The sequence below is a fragment of the Pelmatolapia mariae genome, linkage group LG12 (genome assembly GCF_036321145.2).
Source record: "Pelmatolapia mariae isolate MD_Pm_ZW linkage group LG12, Pm_UMD_F_2, whole genome shotgun sequence".
NCBI classification, from domain to species: Eukaryota; Metazoa; Chordata; class Actinopteri; order Cichliformes; family Cichlidae; genus Pelmatolapia; species Pelmatolapia mariae.
Window position 1 is genome coordinate 31,882,751 of NC_086237.1, and position 15,419 is coordinate 31,898,169.

Genomic DNA, 15,419 nt, shown 5'->3' on the forward strand with positions numbered 1-15,419 from the left:
GGAATTCCGTGTAGTCTCTCCCACACTTTATTGTCTATGTGTCCTTTATAGGTGGCTATGTTGAGGCATGCAGGGTTATCAGTGGAGAAAACAGAGGAAATTTTACCATTTATGTCTCGGTTAAATTATCCAAAGACTTATTGTATTTTTTGTAATTTATTAACTTATAAGTTGGACATTAAACTGACTTAAAATACACAGAAGTAATTTCCCCATTCAGCCTTTAACTGAAAGTATGAGTGTTTAGAATGTGAACAAAGTCAGGATGATATCAGTATTTTGCTGGCATTACTTTTGACTGAGAAACCACCGAAATCCGATCCTGACTTCTCATATCCGAACATCATTTGCGGTCTTATCTCAGACTAGCGGGCCTTGTTGTGTGCAAATATTTGCCATTTGCTTTGATAAGACTGTAAAATTTTAAGCATTGGAAAATTCAATGTCTCCTCGGTTTGTTCTCGATTGTAGCTACTATTAAGGACAGTGAAGTTAATTCCTCAATATTTTGAGAAATAAGTAAAACTTATAGTTTTGCTGGGAACACTTTGTATTTATAATCACTGACAATAAGATACAGCTTAAGCTTAAGCTGTATGCCATAAAAACATGAAGAACTAAGACTCCTGCTGTATTTTCATATACAGAAATGGATCAAAGTACTTATGAAATGTAAATTGATGCAGGAGAATGACCCCTTTCTTCTTTGTGCCCTTGCGCTGCACTGTTAATTATTAACTAGAGTCAACATCATCAACAGTCAGGCCTCTTTTTTTTTAAAAAAAAATGTACCTGGTTAAAGTTTTTACAGGTTAATCATTATGTATAATCTTAATTTGAAGTAATTATGCAGTGAAGAAGCTCTGGAATTTGATGCCTATAATAGTCATTACTTTACCTGGAATTTGTAGACTGCATTTAGAGCGTTATAACTGTATGAAACACCTCTTATTCACTAACACAATATGTAAAAGTCCTGACTGTGACCTCAGCACATACTTTAAGCCTTAAATCATGTGCTGAGGCTTCATCTTATGAGCTGTTATGTCTCTGCCGTTGCTCCCCGCAGGCGCATCGGTTTGTTTCCGATTGGAATCAATCAGTCATCGAGTCTAGAGAAACTCGCAGCGCTCACGGAAGGTTGATTTGTGTCGTCTGGGCGGATCGCGGCGTGCTGTTGCTCCGCCCTCGATTATTCAGCCTGGTTGACGTGCGGTTGCTGCGCAGCTCGTGAAGACAGAAGCGTACGAGAGGGATCGGAGGGTGACTGCTGGAGCTCAGATTAGTGTTGTTGTAGAGAGGAAAGAAAAAAACATTAATCCAGGTTCGCACGCTGCAGGATTACAAACACCCCAGTGCTTTTTTTCCAACAGGGAGGACCGCGCTGAGAGGATCTGCTTGAAGACGCTGCTGTAGAAGTTTGTGCTCGGAGTTTTGAGAGTAGTTACTGTTGGGCTGACCGAGCTAGCCCGGCTGCCCGCTGTGCCTTCCTCTGTCCCGGCCAGCCAGCCGTAAGTGAGCCCGCTGTCCTTCTCTCCTTCCAGCTGTGGTGAATCATGGCGCTCAGAGCCAGAGCGCTGTACGACTTCAACTCTGAAAACCCCGGAGAGGTGTCGGTGAAGGAGAATGAGATCCTGACTGTGTACAGCGAAAAGGACATCGAGGGCTGGTTCGAAGGGGTGAACAGCAAAGGGGAAAGGGGACTGTTCCCCGCTTCGTACGTGGAGATCCTGCGGAACGATGCCGCCTCCACCACTGTCAACAACAACAGCTGCAACACATCTGGGGACGCTAACCCGGACTTTAGATACGCCAACATCCCATCCGGAGGTTTTGACGGCTCTTATAAACCTAAAGTTGAGAACTTTTCTAAACCGTCTCCTCCTGGTTTCCCCGCTTTCTCACAGCCGCTACAGCAGCAGCAGCACGGCTACCAGCAGCCCAGCCAAGGCAGCGATGATGACTGGGATGATGACTGGGATGACAGCTCTACTGTGGCAGATGAGCCAGGTACTGTAGGAGGACGGTACCATGACTATGAAGGCAATGGACCGTCCACTTACAGGGTGACAACGTCATCAGTGCCACGAGGTAATGCTCAGCAAGCCAAGAGCTCTGCTACAGTGAGCAGGAACCTGAACAGGTTTTCGACCTTTGTGAAGTCAGGGGGAGAGGCGTTTGTGCTCGGAGAGGCGTCCGGCTTTGTGAAGGATGGGGATAAAATCTGCGTGGTGATGGGTAATTATGGTCCAGAGTGGCAAGAGAACCCTTACCCATTCAACTGTGCGATTGATGACCCCACTAAACAGACCAAGTTCAAGGGCATGAAAAGCTACATTTCCTATAAGCTGACACCCACCCACACACAGAACCCGGTGAACAGGAGGTATAAGCACTTTGACTGGCTGTATGCTCGGCTAGTGGAGAAGTTTCCCGTAATCTCGGTGCCACACATTCCAGAGAAGCAGGCCACAGGGCGCTTTGAAGAGGATTTTATCTCCAAGAGGAGGAAAGGCCTCATATGGTGGATGAACCACATGACCAGTCATCCTGTCCTGGCCAGGTGTGATGTTTTCCAGCACTTCCTCACGTGCAACAGTGCAGACGAGAAGGCCTGGAAGCAGGGGAAGAGGAAGGCAGAGAAGGACGAGATGGTCGGAGCCAACTTTTTCCTCACCATCAGCCCCCCGCCGGCTCCGTTAGACTTCCAGGAGGTGGAGAGCAAAATAGATGGATTCAAGACTTTTACTAAAAGAATGGACGACAGCACCTTGCAGCTCAATGCCACCGTCAGTGAGTTTGCCCGAAAGCAGATCAGTGGCTTCAAGAAGGAGTATCAAAAAGTAGGGATGTCATTTAAGGTCCTCAGTCAAGCCTTCGAAATCGACCAGCAGGTGTATTCTGCAGGACTCAACCAGGCAATCTCCTTCACTGGGGACACATTTGAAACCATCGGAGAATATTTCGCCGAGCAGCCCAACAAGGATCTCGACCCAATCATGGATTTGTTAGCTCTTTACCAAGGACATCTGGCAAACTACCCAGACATCATCCATGTTCAGAAAGGTAACCACAGTCATACACATTTACTAGATTTGCGCCCTCTGAGGAGCATCAGCTATTTTGCTTTACGTCTTTGGATTCTTGAGACGTCAGTAGGGAATTTATGATGATTACAAATGAATTTTACGCAGTAAGCATAAAGACCAAACTGAACTACAAAGGCAGAAAACTATCAGATACACACAATTCAAATTCAGAAGAATGTGCTTAAAATGTTTCATAATCCCAGTGACCCACTCCATTTTAACCTCACCACATATACACTTAAAGTAAAGCAATATGGCAACTGTGGGATCATTAAGACTTCGGTTTCAACCACAAGTTTTTCTGAGGTTTCAAAGTAGAGAAATAAGCATCTTTTCTTGCTGTGACAAGATAAACAGGGTAATTTTGTCTGAGGCATATTTACTGTTGTTAAACTGCAGTCAGGTTACTACACAGGCTATTGCACTTTGCAAAACAAATAGCCGTTGTTTGCATTTGGAAATTGGCTTACATGCTGCTGCCTCTGTTTGTCCCACCTGTTGAAATGATTGGGTGGAACCCTTCGGCCTATGTTTGAGTTTCCATTGCTGGTGAAGCATCACGTGTTAGTGGACGGAGAGAATGTCCTTCCACGTTGAAGCCTCGTCAGTCTTTGCACAGATTAAGTAAATTGTTAGACTAATCTAGGCCATCCTCCTACAGTACCCTGGCCCAGCAATTGTTCATTGTGTGGCAAAATGTCACTCATGAGAGGATACACTGTTATACAAAAGGAACTGTGGAACTGCTCTCACAACCACTGCCATATATGCGGTACAATTAATGCAAGAGAAAAACAAAAAGCAAACCACACCTTTGGTCTGTAGGTCATACCTAACAGACTGCTTTCTGCCTTTGTAGTTACAAACTGAAAGTCCTGCCTCAAACAGTGCAATGTGGGACATGACAGAGGACACGGGCTAGTATGCTCTCACAGGCTAATCCTTCTCATTTTTGTGCACAATCCCGCTAAAAACATCTTACTTGTGCTTAATTGATAAGACATAAAATTTTACAAAAGATGCTAAAAATGGCATTTTGCCAGTGCCACTGCCTGTGACCCCAAACCACTGGGTCCTTTCACTCCACAGTCGATGACAGAGAGTGAGGAAACAGGACAGACTTTGTAGTGGCTGCAGTGGGTTACAAACATCCCAGTCACTTCAAATCAAGATCACCACGTAGGCCACATACAGCTCCAAATAAGGCGACAGCCATTCACACAGTCTGCCGTGATAAGCCCAGCCCAATTCCACAGATAAGATATTTGGAAGACCTTGCTGCAGGCACAATGTTGAGAAAAGATCAAGGAGTAGTACAAACACACAGCGGTAGACGAAAAATAAAGCTGAAGGAAAAGACGCGATATGCAGGAGATTAAAGGAAGAGCATATTGAATCTAAAATTGCTTTGATCTCATCTTGTTCCTTTATTCTGAGTCCAGTTGAGCCAGTTTTTTCGGTTTTTCTTCCATATGAGCTTTCATTTCCTTGTAATCATTCTTTAAGCCAATAATCAATTTCAAACAAAATTACAAGTCTATTCCAGCTTATCATACCTATTAGAGGCTGTAAACATTTATAATCCTACATAGAAGAACAGTTGACGTGCTTACTGTACATCCAGTATTTCCAAACATGTGCTTGTTTATGACACCTGAATTGAAGCCTGTCACTCAGACTGCCTGAGGAGCATTAAATGCAAATATGTACTGCAAAAGTATTCATGCAGGTATCATCATATTCAGCCTCCAGTGTATATTTATGATGTCTACTCACTTTAGTATCTTTTATAATTTTCCATCATTTGACAACTGCTACTGCTGCAGCAAAACACTATAATTAAAAAGTTAAAAATCTATCTATCTATAGACACACACACACACGCATACATATATATATATATATATATAGAGAGAGAGAGAGAGAGAGAGACAGAGAGAGAGAGAGTATAAAAACTGAGCGCTTAGGTTTCACTGCCATATCACTGTTTGAAGACACAGCTGTGGGGCTGGGAACGTAAAGGTACACCAGCCACATACATGCTCATCAGTAATACTCTTTAATAATGAGCGTTATTTTTCAATTTTTCATTTCCATCTATTGCTCGGTTTACAACCACTTTCACCACATGTACAGGAAGTGTGATTCTTCTTTCCCGTTAGCCTCTCTCCACACCTGAAAAGAGGACTGACCACATCCTTTGTTGTCAGAAGCCAAACTGCACGTTTCTGGAGAAGTGGTGCACAAGTGAAATTGGCTGGGATTAAAAGACAAAAAGTTAAAAGGAGGATCTATATCATGTTCATTTCCTGTTTGCATTTTTATGTGTAGACTCCACTAGAGTAGCTTCACATGTTCAAAATAATTCTGCGCTTTTGTGCAGCCCCTTCTCTTCGTCCTCTGTCTGAAGCAAAGCATTTGATCTGCTTTCTACTTCCTTTAAAGCCCGCTTTCTTCTGATTGGCTGGATCTTGTAAACAGAAGGTTAAAACACCTCTGTGCTCGCAGACTTTTTATGCCTGGTATATCCATATTAAGCAGAATTTATGGTTCAGTAGGTGTAGCATGTTCACAGTCTGTTGGCAGTGTGGGGATGGCCTGTCTACCTGCAGAGAGCTCTGCTGTCAGATGGAGGCAGTATACAAAGTATATGGTGCAAACAGTCTGCAGTGTTTTGGTCCATCAGCCAGCCATGGAGAAGAGCAAAGTTATAGCATACAAGAGGCTGAAGTGAACTCTGAAATAGAGTGTCTAGAACACGGCGAAGCCTGAGTTTATGCCACACAGGGATTATTTGAGCATACACTGACCCCATTATTTGAAATTTTAGACATATTTATGAGCATCCACATGATAACAGCTTAGGGAAATAATGACATGTAAACTTTAAATCGCACACAGAGAGACAAATCACAGTGTCTTGACTCCCTTTTTGGAAGCTTATCTCCAGAGGTAGTCTTGCACTGATATGATGGTTTCTATCTCGAAACAAAACATACCAAAGCAGCTGCTTGTCAGACTTTATCAATACCTGCATTCCATTTTTAGCCTCCTGTTCCTGTCTCACTCGGGCCAGAGACTCCAGACAGGTTTGAATGCAAGTGACTTGTGAAATGTGAGCTTTCCCACAGAGGGACATTGACCATCACCCCATTGATTTCCACCTCCGCAGGGACCAGATTAGCTGTTAGAGTGCAACCTGGCAGCAATAATGCTAGCTCACACTATTGACATCATATATGGCTTTGCTTTCCAAAGCTGTTTAGCTTTACTGTAATCTAATATTGACGCCCTAAGTATTGTGTTGTTTCTAATAACTTGAACCTCTTGAGAGAAGAGAACGTTTATTATCAGAAAGTTTATTGTTAGAAAGTTTATTGTTTAGGGTCTTACCATCCAGGATTAGCGGTGAGTACAATTTGTGTTGATTATTAAAGAATCTGCAGCTGCTTTTTAAGCAAAGACAGAACAATTCAAATGCTTTTGATCAGTTTAAATAACATCAAAAGAGAGGTAACATGAATATTAATATTAACAAAAAAAAAACCCAACTTTTGACTGCATATGTTTCAGTCTAAATTTGGTTTAGCTGCCACCAGTATGTAGAAGTGAAAGCACATCTTTTTTTTTTCTTGTGTGCTGACCTTCTGCATTAGCCAAATTTAAACAGAAGACACTTCTGCTGCTGAAAGTTCCTGTTCAGATAAAGCTTGGTGTGAAAAAAGTGATCTTGTAATTGGTGCTTCTTAGAGGAAAATACTTTCTGATTGCACAAAAGAGCACAACTTTATGCTCTGAGCTGTGTAGTCACAGTGATATAGTCAGTAATAAGTCAGTAAAAATGCTCAGTCACCAAGTTTTCATCATGTTTATGAAGGAGGAGTAGTAGTACTATAGATAACACATCATTTTATTTCGATTTAAAGAGGAAGTTTACTGGTGAATGCTATCTATCTATTTTAAATCCCACAGACTGCTTGCAGAGCACAAATTCATTAAGGGAGAACCTAAATGTCAAGTTGAACCCTTAATACTTTTTCTTTTGCCTCCTTATCCTTATTCACATTTTTTTATTTATGCATTTTATTCCCTCCTTAATTTTACCAGTTCAGCACATCCTTAAGATCAGTATTTTCTCTGCTCTCATCAGTTTTTATCACCACATGGAGTTATAAAACAATAGTAGGCGTGCAAAGGAAAGCATCGATTTACAAGGATGTCAGGCTTTCCTGCTGAGTCAGCCTTTCAGCGTACACTCCTGTGCAAACTCTGCGGGTCTGTTCTGATATATTGTTAAAGCCTATTTAAATGTCCTCTGATGTGCAAGTGGATGGCAGAGGTGACAGAGTGATGAGATGGGCATTGCAGCTGGTTGTGCAGGTCACAGGCTTGCTGTAGCTTGGTGTTGTGTAACTGGTGATTATATAAGACCTGAAACGGCTTCCTGCAATGAGCCCAGGAGGGCTGGGTGCCACCTCCGTGCGGGGAGGACTTCTACACAAGCGAATATCAGGACTAACCTCGTTCATCACTATCTGTGATGTTGGGTTTGTGCATCTATTAGTATTTATGTATCTAGCAAATATAAAATAAGCTTCACCTCAAATATAATGAGTAGATTTTAAAACTAGAAGGTGAAGAAGCCATAAGGAGAAGTAAGTAATAAGAACTAATGAGAACTAAGACATCACATGCAATTTGAATATTAGAGTTTAGAACTAAACTGAGTGTTGAAGAAATAACTAAAGAAAGATCACCCTGCTCACTATTTTTGTTCCAATAAATACACTATATGTACAACCACAAATTGGGGTTAACCAGAGCAGCAGACCGAGCACAAGAGAAATGAAAAAGAGTGTGCGTGCAGGGTGGAGTGGGTGGAGACGAGTATTAGGGGTGATGCATGACAGAAGGATTGCAGCAAGAGGGAAATGGTAGTGAGAGCTACTGTGGTGTATAGTTTGGAGGTGGTAGCACTGATAAACAGGACAGGAGGCCGAGCTGGAGGTGGCCAAGTTGTCATTGGGCGTGATCAGAATAGACAGGATTAGATATGAGTATATCAGAGAGACAGCTCAGGTCGAGTGCTTTGAAGAAAAAGTTAAAGAGGAAAGATTGAGATGCAACTATAAGAAGCAAATAAGCTTCATAAAAACGTTGATACATTCTGAGGTTTTTAATGATTGACTCATTTTACCTGGTGTAACTTATAGCACTTAAATAAGTAGCCAGTGTATGAGTGCTGGCAATAAAAAGACAGATTAAGAGCAATAATAATGAGTCACATGAAGACTGCTCAAGACTCCTTGAGACATGCATGGCTTTCCATTAATCTGATGGCATTTCAGCATGCCAGCCTCCTGGCGGATTGAGCACCTGCTGACTTTTCTGTCTGAGTCATGAAGCAATCACACTAAGACCTGATTTTTATTTCTGCGGGGAAGCTTTGTAATGCCTACAATGTAACCTAAGGAAGTGGCCCACGTCGTCACCAGCATTTATGCTTGTGCTGATACATTAAATGCAGATTGCCTCATGGTCATGTCCCAGTGTTTTATATGGGATGCCAGTCAGAGGAGGAAATAAAATTCCGTTTTTTTCCCCTCCTGCATCCGGCTGCATCCACTCAACCTGACCTGACATTTCTAAGTAGGTGGCAGAGTTTACGGGGTAGGGTTTCAGAGGGGTTTTGCACTGAAGCATAGATCCCCATTAAGTTGGACCTGCATAACATTTTCATATCATTTTTAACGCAGTATTAGCCAGAACTGCATACAGTCACATTTATAGACTTGTTGCATGATTGGGTCAAAGTTTATCAAGCCCAAATGTACCCAGCGTACCAACGTTATTTTAAGATAACAATGTTTGCAATGTTGCATGTTCCACACCTGAAAAAAAGCTTCCCTCTGTGATCAGCAGCTCTGTTTGTGCAACAGGTCTGCAAAACTTACTTGCAGCTGTGAAAATCATGTAGCTTTCCTTATTACACTCTATATTACACTCTACAGTCTCCACGGTAACAGTTATTCTGTCTTAATCCATTAGTGGGCTTTAAAACAAAGGAAGCCAGAGACCTTTAAGGTGCAGGTAAACACCATGTTTCCTCCATCATGCCGTCCATCAGTCAAATTTTCAGTTTACTTATTTAAAATGTTTCAAAATTGAGATAATGACCTGAAATTTTGACCTATAGATTGCAAACATTTTTTTTCAGTGGTGGAAACAAGCGTCCATACTTCTGTTTTTTCCCCATACCCTTTCACCTCTCTTTCTGTCATGTTCAGTCTGCTGTACATCACACTAATCTCAAAGATCTGGGTTAAACTTCAGCTGAAGGAACTATAGCCAGAAGGCAAACTGAGCAGATTTTGGTGGGGGGAAGGACAACGCGTTGTCTTTTTTGAGGAAGGATTTTCAACATGTTTTTCTCAGTGTGATCAAGTATTTGGTCGTACAACTCGAGTCTAAGAAAAGAAACTTAATGGAAACAAAAAAAGCTGGTGACTTAGGTCAGTATGCCCTTTGTGGTGTCACATTTCAGGAAACAAGTAGGCTGCCTTTGAGTTCTTGCTGAGTGCTGGTGACTCAGCTCATATAACGACAAAAAAAATTCCCATGACACAACAACACAGGAAGTTTTGCATGCCTTAAGGCCACAAATCACACCTCCAGACTCTGCTCTGAAGCCAGGATTACAATTGGCCATGCTGTGCATGCTATTTGACCCTTCTTGCTACATCTCTTCAGTGTCAACACTCAGTAACTTCCACATGTAGTACGTCTTACATTGGTTTCCCACGTTTTAAAGCATGGGGCAAACCAGTGTTTCAGCAAGGACCAGTGAAACACATGTTTAGAGCACATTATTACTTCAAACTATTCAGGGCGAAGTTACTTTGTGAATACTTTTCTTAAGTGTTTGGTCCATCAAATGCCAGAAAATGTTGAAAAATTCCAAACACAGCATCATATTTTGTCCACTCAACAATCCATAGAAAACACAGGGAACGAGCAAGTCTTCACAATCAGAGACCTGAACCACATTCAGGGATTTTTGACAGCATACTTCAGCTGTAAAACTGATTTCATGCTGTTTAAAAGTCTAACCGAAACATTAGGGCCAAATTCTAAGAACCAGGAACCAAAAAATTATGTACACACACGTAACTTTCATGTTCGCATCCTCACCAGTAGGTCCATGGTCTGTGGCTTTCCTGTTTGCCTCCAGCTGTGATATGTGACCATTTTTAAGTAGTGAGTTCAGAGAGAACATCATTTCCCACCACTTTCTCGCGCCGTGCAGCTTAACATTAATTTCTCATGACATTCATTCCTTTCAGCTGGTCAGCAGTTTGATAAGTCATCAGCCACGAGCTCCTGTTGTTGTGACTCTGCTTTCCGCTCTCATTGAACCATCTGTCTGGAAAGCTGGAGGCTAATTTCTTATGTTTTGTCTCTTTTGACTGAAGGCTTGTTTTGTGGCACTGAAAAGGTAGTACTTTCTTGTAAAAGGAAGTGTCAGTTAAGTATGAAATGCAGAAATGCAGGGCTGTAAACCATCATTTCTGGTGCTCTAATGCCACAAGACCCCACCACAGCGATGACAGAAAGTAGCTCTTTGTGCATGTGTGACAAACTTGAGCAGGCATTTGTGCAACTTTCAGTATGAGTATGATTCTGTGGATTTGTTGCAGTGGGTTTTCGTTAGGAGTTTAGTAAAGGTGCAATCTTAGTTTTTCACGCTTTACACAAATGCACAGCAAACATCCAACAGTTGAAGTCACACAGTTATTAAAATGAGTGCACTTTTAATCTTAAATAGCCCTGGTAGTTGGGAGAAACTGCCAGAAAAAATCCCTTAAATGGTTCGAGGCTTTGAAATGACTTAATAGATATTTTTAGAGTTGTGCTCCTAAATATAGATACAGAGAGCCTGTCATGCTCATAAGTGTTCCCACTATTTTTGGTCAGTTTGATAAGTTAAAGGTTAAGCTTGACCAAATAAGATGGGTCTCATGTTTTGTTTTTGTTTTTTTTGGTTGTTTTTTTTTTGGGGGGGGGGGGGGGGGGGGTTGTGCTAAAAAAAAGAGTTAGAAAAAAAAAGAAACATGCTTTTGGTTTTGTTTTGTCTGGTTGTGTCTGGATGTTTTTTTTTTTTTTTAGCTTGACTGGAAGACTTATATGTACAGTGTATGCTAACAAAAATCTGGGACTTTCTGGAGTTTTGTGTAAATAAACAATTTGTACAGCATTTGAACTCTTATTAGTTCAGAATAGTAGAATAGTAAATTAAGGTTAACACTGAAATTTCATTTCTTTTATTTCATCTATCTTCTCATCCAATTCAGATGGAGTGGACCCTGGATAGGTAACCCTCCTGTCACAGGGCTAACATAGACCACCATTATCACCAGTTAACTTAACAGACCTCCCTGCTGTGAAGTTTTAAATACATGCTCTCTCTGGCAACATATTTGTTCACTGAGCAGCATATTACATCAACTAGCAATTATTGTTTTGCCATTGCTGAAGAATAAATAACTGCCCAAATATAGCAACAGAGAGCCACGCTACAGGTGTGGCCAATATCAGGTAGTGACAACAGCAACTTGGAACTAGGTGGAAAACCCATAGACGCTACCATGACATCACCCAGTGATTCATCCTTTCTATTGTGACTATTAAAAGGGACACTAACTATGGGTAGCAAACCACAGGATTGAAATAAAACGTGCCTACCAGAGAAACTGAATAACCAACTCCTTTGAGTGATTATTTTCTCTTTTTCTTTTTTTAGAGTGTACACTCTCTAGGCACAGTCACCAAGCACAATCATCCCAACTCCACCTCTGGTCTGCACTTGTATTGTACATGAAGTCATTCATATGGTCGATCGCTCTTTTTCATGCACATAGATGCTAACCGAGGTCAAATTTATAAGCAGTGGCACACTGTCCTGTCACGTGCTTTAACTGTGATTTTTCACTGAGGTAACTGTCATAGGGGAACCACTGGACTTCCTTCTTGGGTACTTGTAGGGATCACGCTGCAGGAGTTCCCAGTCCTGTGGTTAAATGTGCCCAGGTGTGGCACACAGTGACTCAAAACAGACACACCCCTAACCTTGAATACATTTATTTAAAAATATTACCCCAAGTGCTGATGTCACAAAGGTGAACTTTTGCTATAAATACTGAAACTACTTCCTTGTTCCAGGCTGTAAATATTCAAAGTGGGATATATAGTGGCCAGAAATTGGCATTTTGCAGTTCTGGTTTCCTCATGTTGAAGTCAGTGGGTTTTGAGGTGATTTAGACACTTTCATATTTTGTTCTGCAACACAACTAGGTCAGTAAATGCACCACTTGCTAATTTTGCACTGCAGGTTTAGTGGTGCGGGTGCTTTTCGTGGACTAGAAAACAGAACATATGTATTAGTTTGATTAGAAAAGAAATCTAAAATTCCTGCTTTTTTTAATCCCCCATACAGGAGCGCTGACAAAGGTGAAAGAGAGCCAAAAGCACGTGGAGGAGGGCAAAATGGACCGGGCACAGGCAGAAGGAATCAACGAGCGCTGCAACATCATCTCCTTCGCTACGCTGGCTGAGATCCAGCATTTCCATCAGATCCGCGTGCGAGACTTCAAGGCGCAGATGCAGCACTACCTACAGCAGCAGATCACCTTCTTCCAAAAGATCACGGGCAAGCTAGAAGAGGCTCTGCAGAAGTACGACAACGCGTAACGGATCGTACGTCTCGATCCGTCGGTTTAGACCTCGCTGATAAATGGCCAAGCGCTGCCTTTGGCCAGCCTGCGGCATCTTGGCAAACGACAGCCAGTTCCTCACACACAAACACACACATACACACAAACACAGACACACTGCTGATGCTGCTTATCCAGCAGGGAGGGATTTTAAAGGAGATTATGGTCCAGTAACAGCAAAATTTCAACCAAATCCAGGTTTCAGTGTATGTTGGGCCACATTTTCTTGGGCACTGGATGTCCCTGTTGTAGAGACGATGGGTACTTGGGAGTTGGGTTAATTCATTAAAAAAAACACTCAAATTCTTTTAGATTTCTTGAGAATCAATAAAAATGATGGTGCACCAGTTTGGTATGTGGGTGAATTAAATAACCTTGTATTCACTGCTGCCTAAACATCTGGTGCGAGATTTCCTACATTAAGTGTTTTTAGCCTTAAAACTCTGGTTTGAACTGTTGGAGTGGCTGCCGCGTCAGCAGCAGCGGTGCTGTCGTGGCCAACACACTGCCTTCTGGAAACACTCGAGCCCTTCCTGCTACACTTCTTCTTGGACAAACAGGACAAATTGTTTACAGTCTCCTCACTGTCACCACTGTGTCGCTGTGCCTTCTGATCATGTATCTCTGGTTATTTTTGTTAATAGCTACTTCAAAGCTTTATATACTGATTGTGTAGAAATATATTGTATTTGTTATTATAAAGCTACAAATTTTGCAGTCTTTGTTGGGAAATGATATCAGATGATTATTTGAGGACTTGTTTCTTAACACTTGCAGTGTGACGACATCAGGATCAAAGATTACCTGCTCTGATAATGATCATGCTTTACTTACCTACACAGCAAGCTGATTTTAGGGGAGGAGGATGATGGACACTTACGGTAACCATGCCAGATGCCGGTTTTTGGGCGTAGTGTTCATAGGCAGGCTGTAAGGGGGTTCGGGGGTTCCTCACCTGTTTTAATAATGCAGTCCTTTTGATAGCACACTGATGTTTTTAACATTTACGATGCTGGCTGCATCGTAAGGAGATAAATGTAGAAGCAGAGAGGCAAAAATAAATTCCTTCTTCACAGAAATATTGTTTGGTCCTGTGCATTTCTCAAGTACTTGACAAAACTCAATCATTTAATCTTACTTGGTTAAAAGCCAGCATATAATGGTGTATGTGCTGACAGTTAGCTGCCAGCGGTCCTTCGTCGACAGACAGGTCAGACAAGTGTCATGTATCCGGCTTAGCATTTCACAACAGCAAAATAACAAAGGGAGCGAACTGCACGGCTCTGTACGTTTCCTTGGCCGCGTCCCCGGAGGACCGCTGCTGTGTTTGTGTTTTATGCTAAGCTCATGCTCAGCTCACAGACAGATCTGCTGACAGCACAGGAGCCTGGGTGGCCATATGGGACATCTGGCCACTTTTAAAAGTGTCTGCAGCTGAGCCAGCAGCTGTGTCACTGTGCTCTACTGTAATTGCTCCCAGCAATAACATGTTCACGGTGTAATATTTGTTCATTAATATGTTTAGCAGCCAGCGGGTGGCGACTCCTCTGGTTGCAAAAAGGCACGTGCTTTTATAGAAGTCTGTGGAAAAACAGCCCCCGCTTCCCTTTCTCTGTGTCAATTTTCTGATGAGCTGATGGCTTCAGCTGCTAGTTTCAGGTCACACTTGCAAAAACATGAAGTTCAAATTGCAAATTATGGTCTGTGCAAAGGGAACTACCTGCATATTTGCTTAGCAACCTAAGGTTTGATAGTTGAAATCTGGTGACCAAAATCCACTTTGGGGTTGCGGAAGGAGAGCATCCGATGTAAAACTTTAGCAAATTAAACCCCTTGTGACACGGGAGCGGCCAAAAGTAGCTGCCTCATTAGAGTTTGAAAGGGGAATTATCCAGGGTGTGACTGCTGGCTAACAACTTTTCAGTTTCTGGTTTCGAGACCTCAAAATGATGGCGCTGAAAATGCTCAACAAATGCTTCATAATTTGACTTTAGTAACCAGTGGGCGACGTCCATCTTTTATACTGTTCATGACACATAAATGTCTAACTTCTGTCTACAAAGTCTTGAAACATTCTCTCAAAATGTACAGATATACTGGTGCTGTCAGCGTTAATCTCGTTAAAATGATGTTAACGCCATAACCGCATGAACGCGGCACAGATCTTTCTGCCAATTCAGTTAGATATCCCACCCCATTACTCCGCATCCATTCTGTACTGCTTATTCTTATCAGGGTCTTAGCTGGTTGTATCCCAACTACAAGACATTATATAAAAGTTAGATTTATATTTAAAAAAAAATTATGGTGATAGATGAAAAATCAGAGGATCGCTGAAGGTTTCATCCTCACATAGTAGAATATCTTATCCAAATTTACAAGAGTCCTTATCAAGATACTGGTCATATTGAAGTAGGAATTACAACATGACTTCCTCTTCTGAGGTTTTTGTGGTGATGCGTCAAAAAAATTGTTGAGACAATTCACTTCAAAGTGAGGGACAAAATGACATGTGGGAGCACTCGCCTTCTCTTTTCCTGTTTTCTTTAGTTTCTGTTGA

The 15,419-nt window shown here is 41.9% G+C and overlaps 1 protein-coding gene across 1 annotated transcript; it reads left to right on the plus strand.

Annotated features, from left to right (window-relative positions):
* The first annotated feature begins 1,217 nt into the window (after nt 1-1,217).
* snx18a (sorting nexin 18a) lies at nt 1,218-13,938 on the plus strand. Its single transcript, XM_063490802.1, has 2 exons — nt 1,218-3,066; nt 12,583-13,938. The coding sequence occupies exons 1-2, from the start codon at nt 1,557-1,559 to the stop codon at nt 12,834-12,836; spliced, it is 1,764 nt and encodes a 587-aa protein (XP_063346872.1). The 5' UTR covers nt 1,218-1,556; the 3' UTR covers nt 12,837-13,938.
* Nucleotides 13,939-15,419: the final 1,481 nt, after the last annotated feature.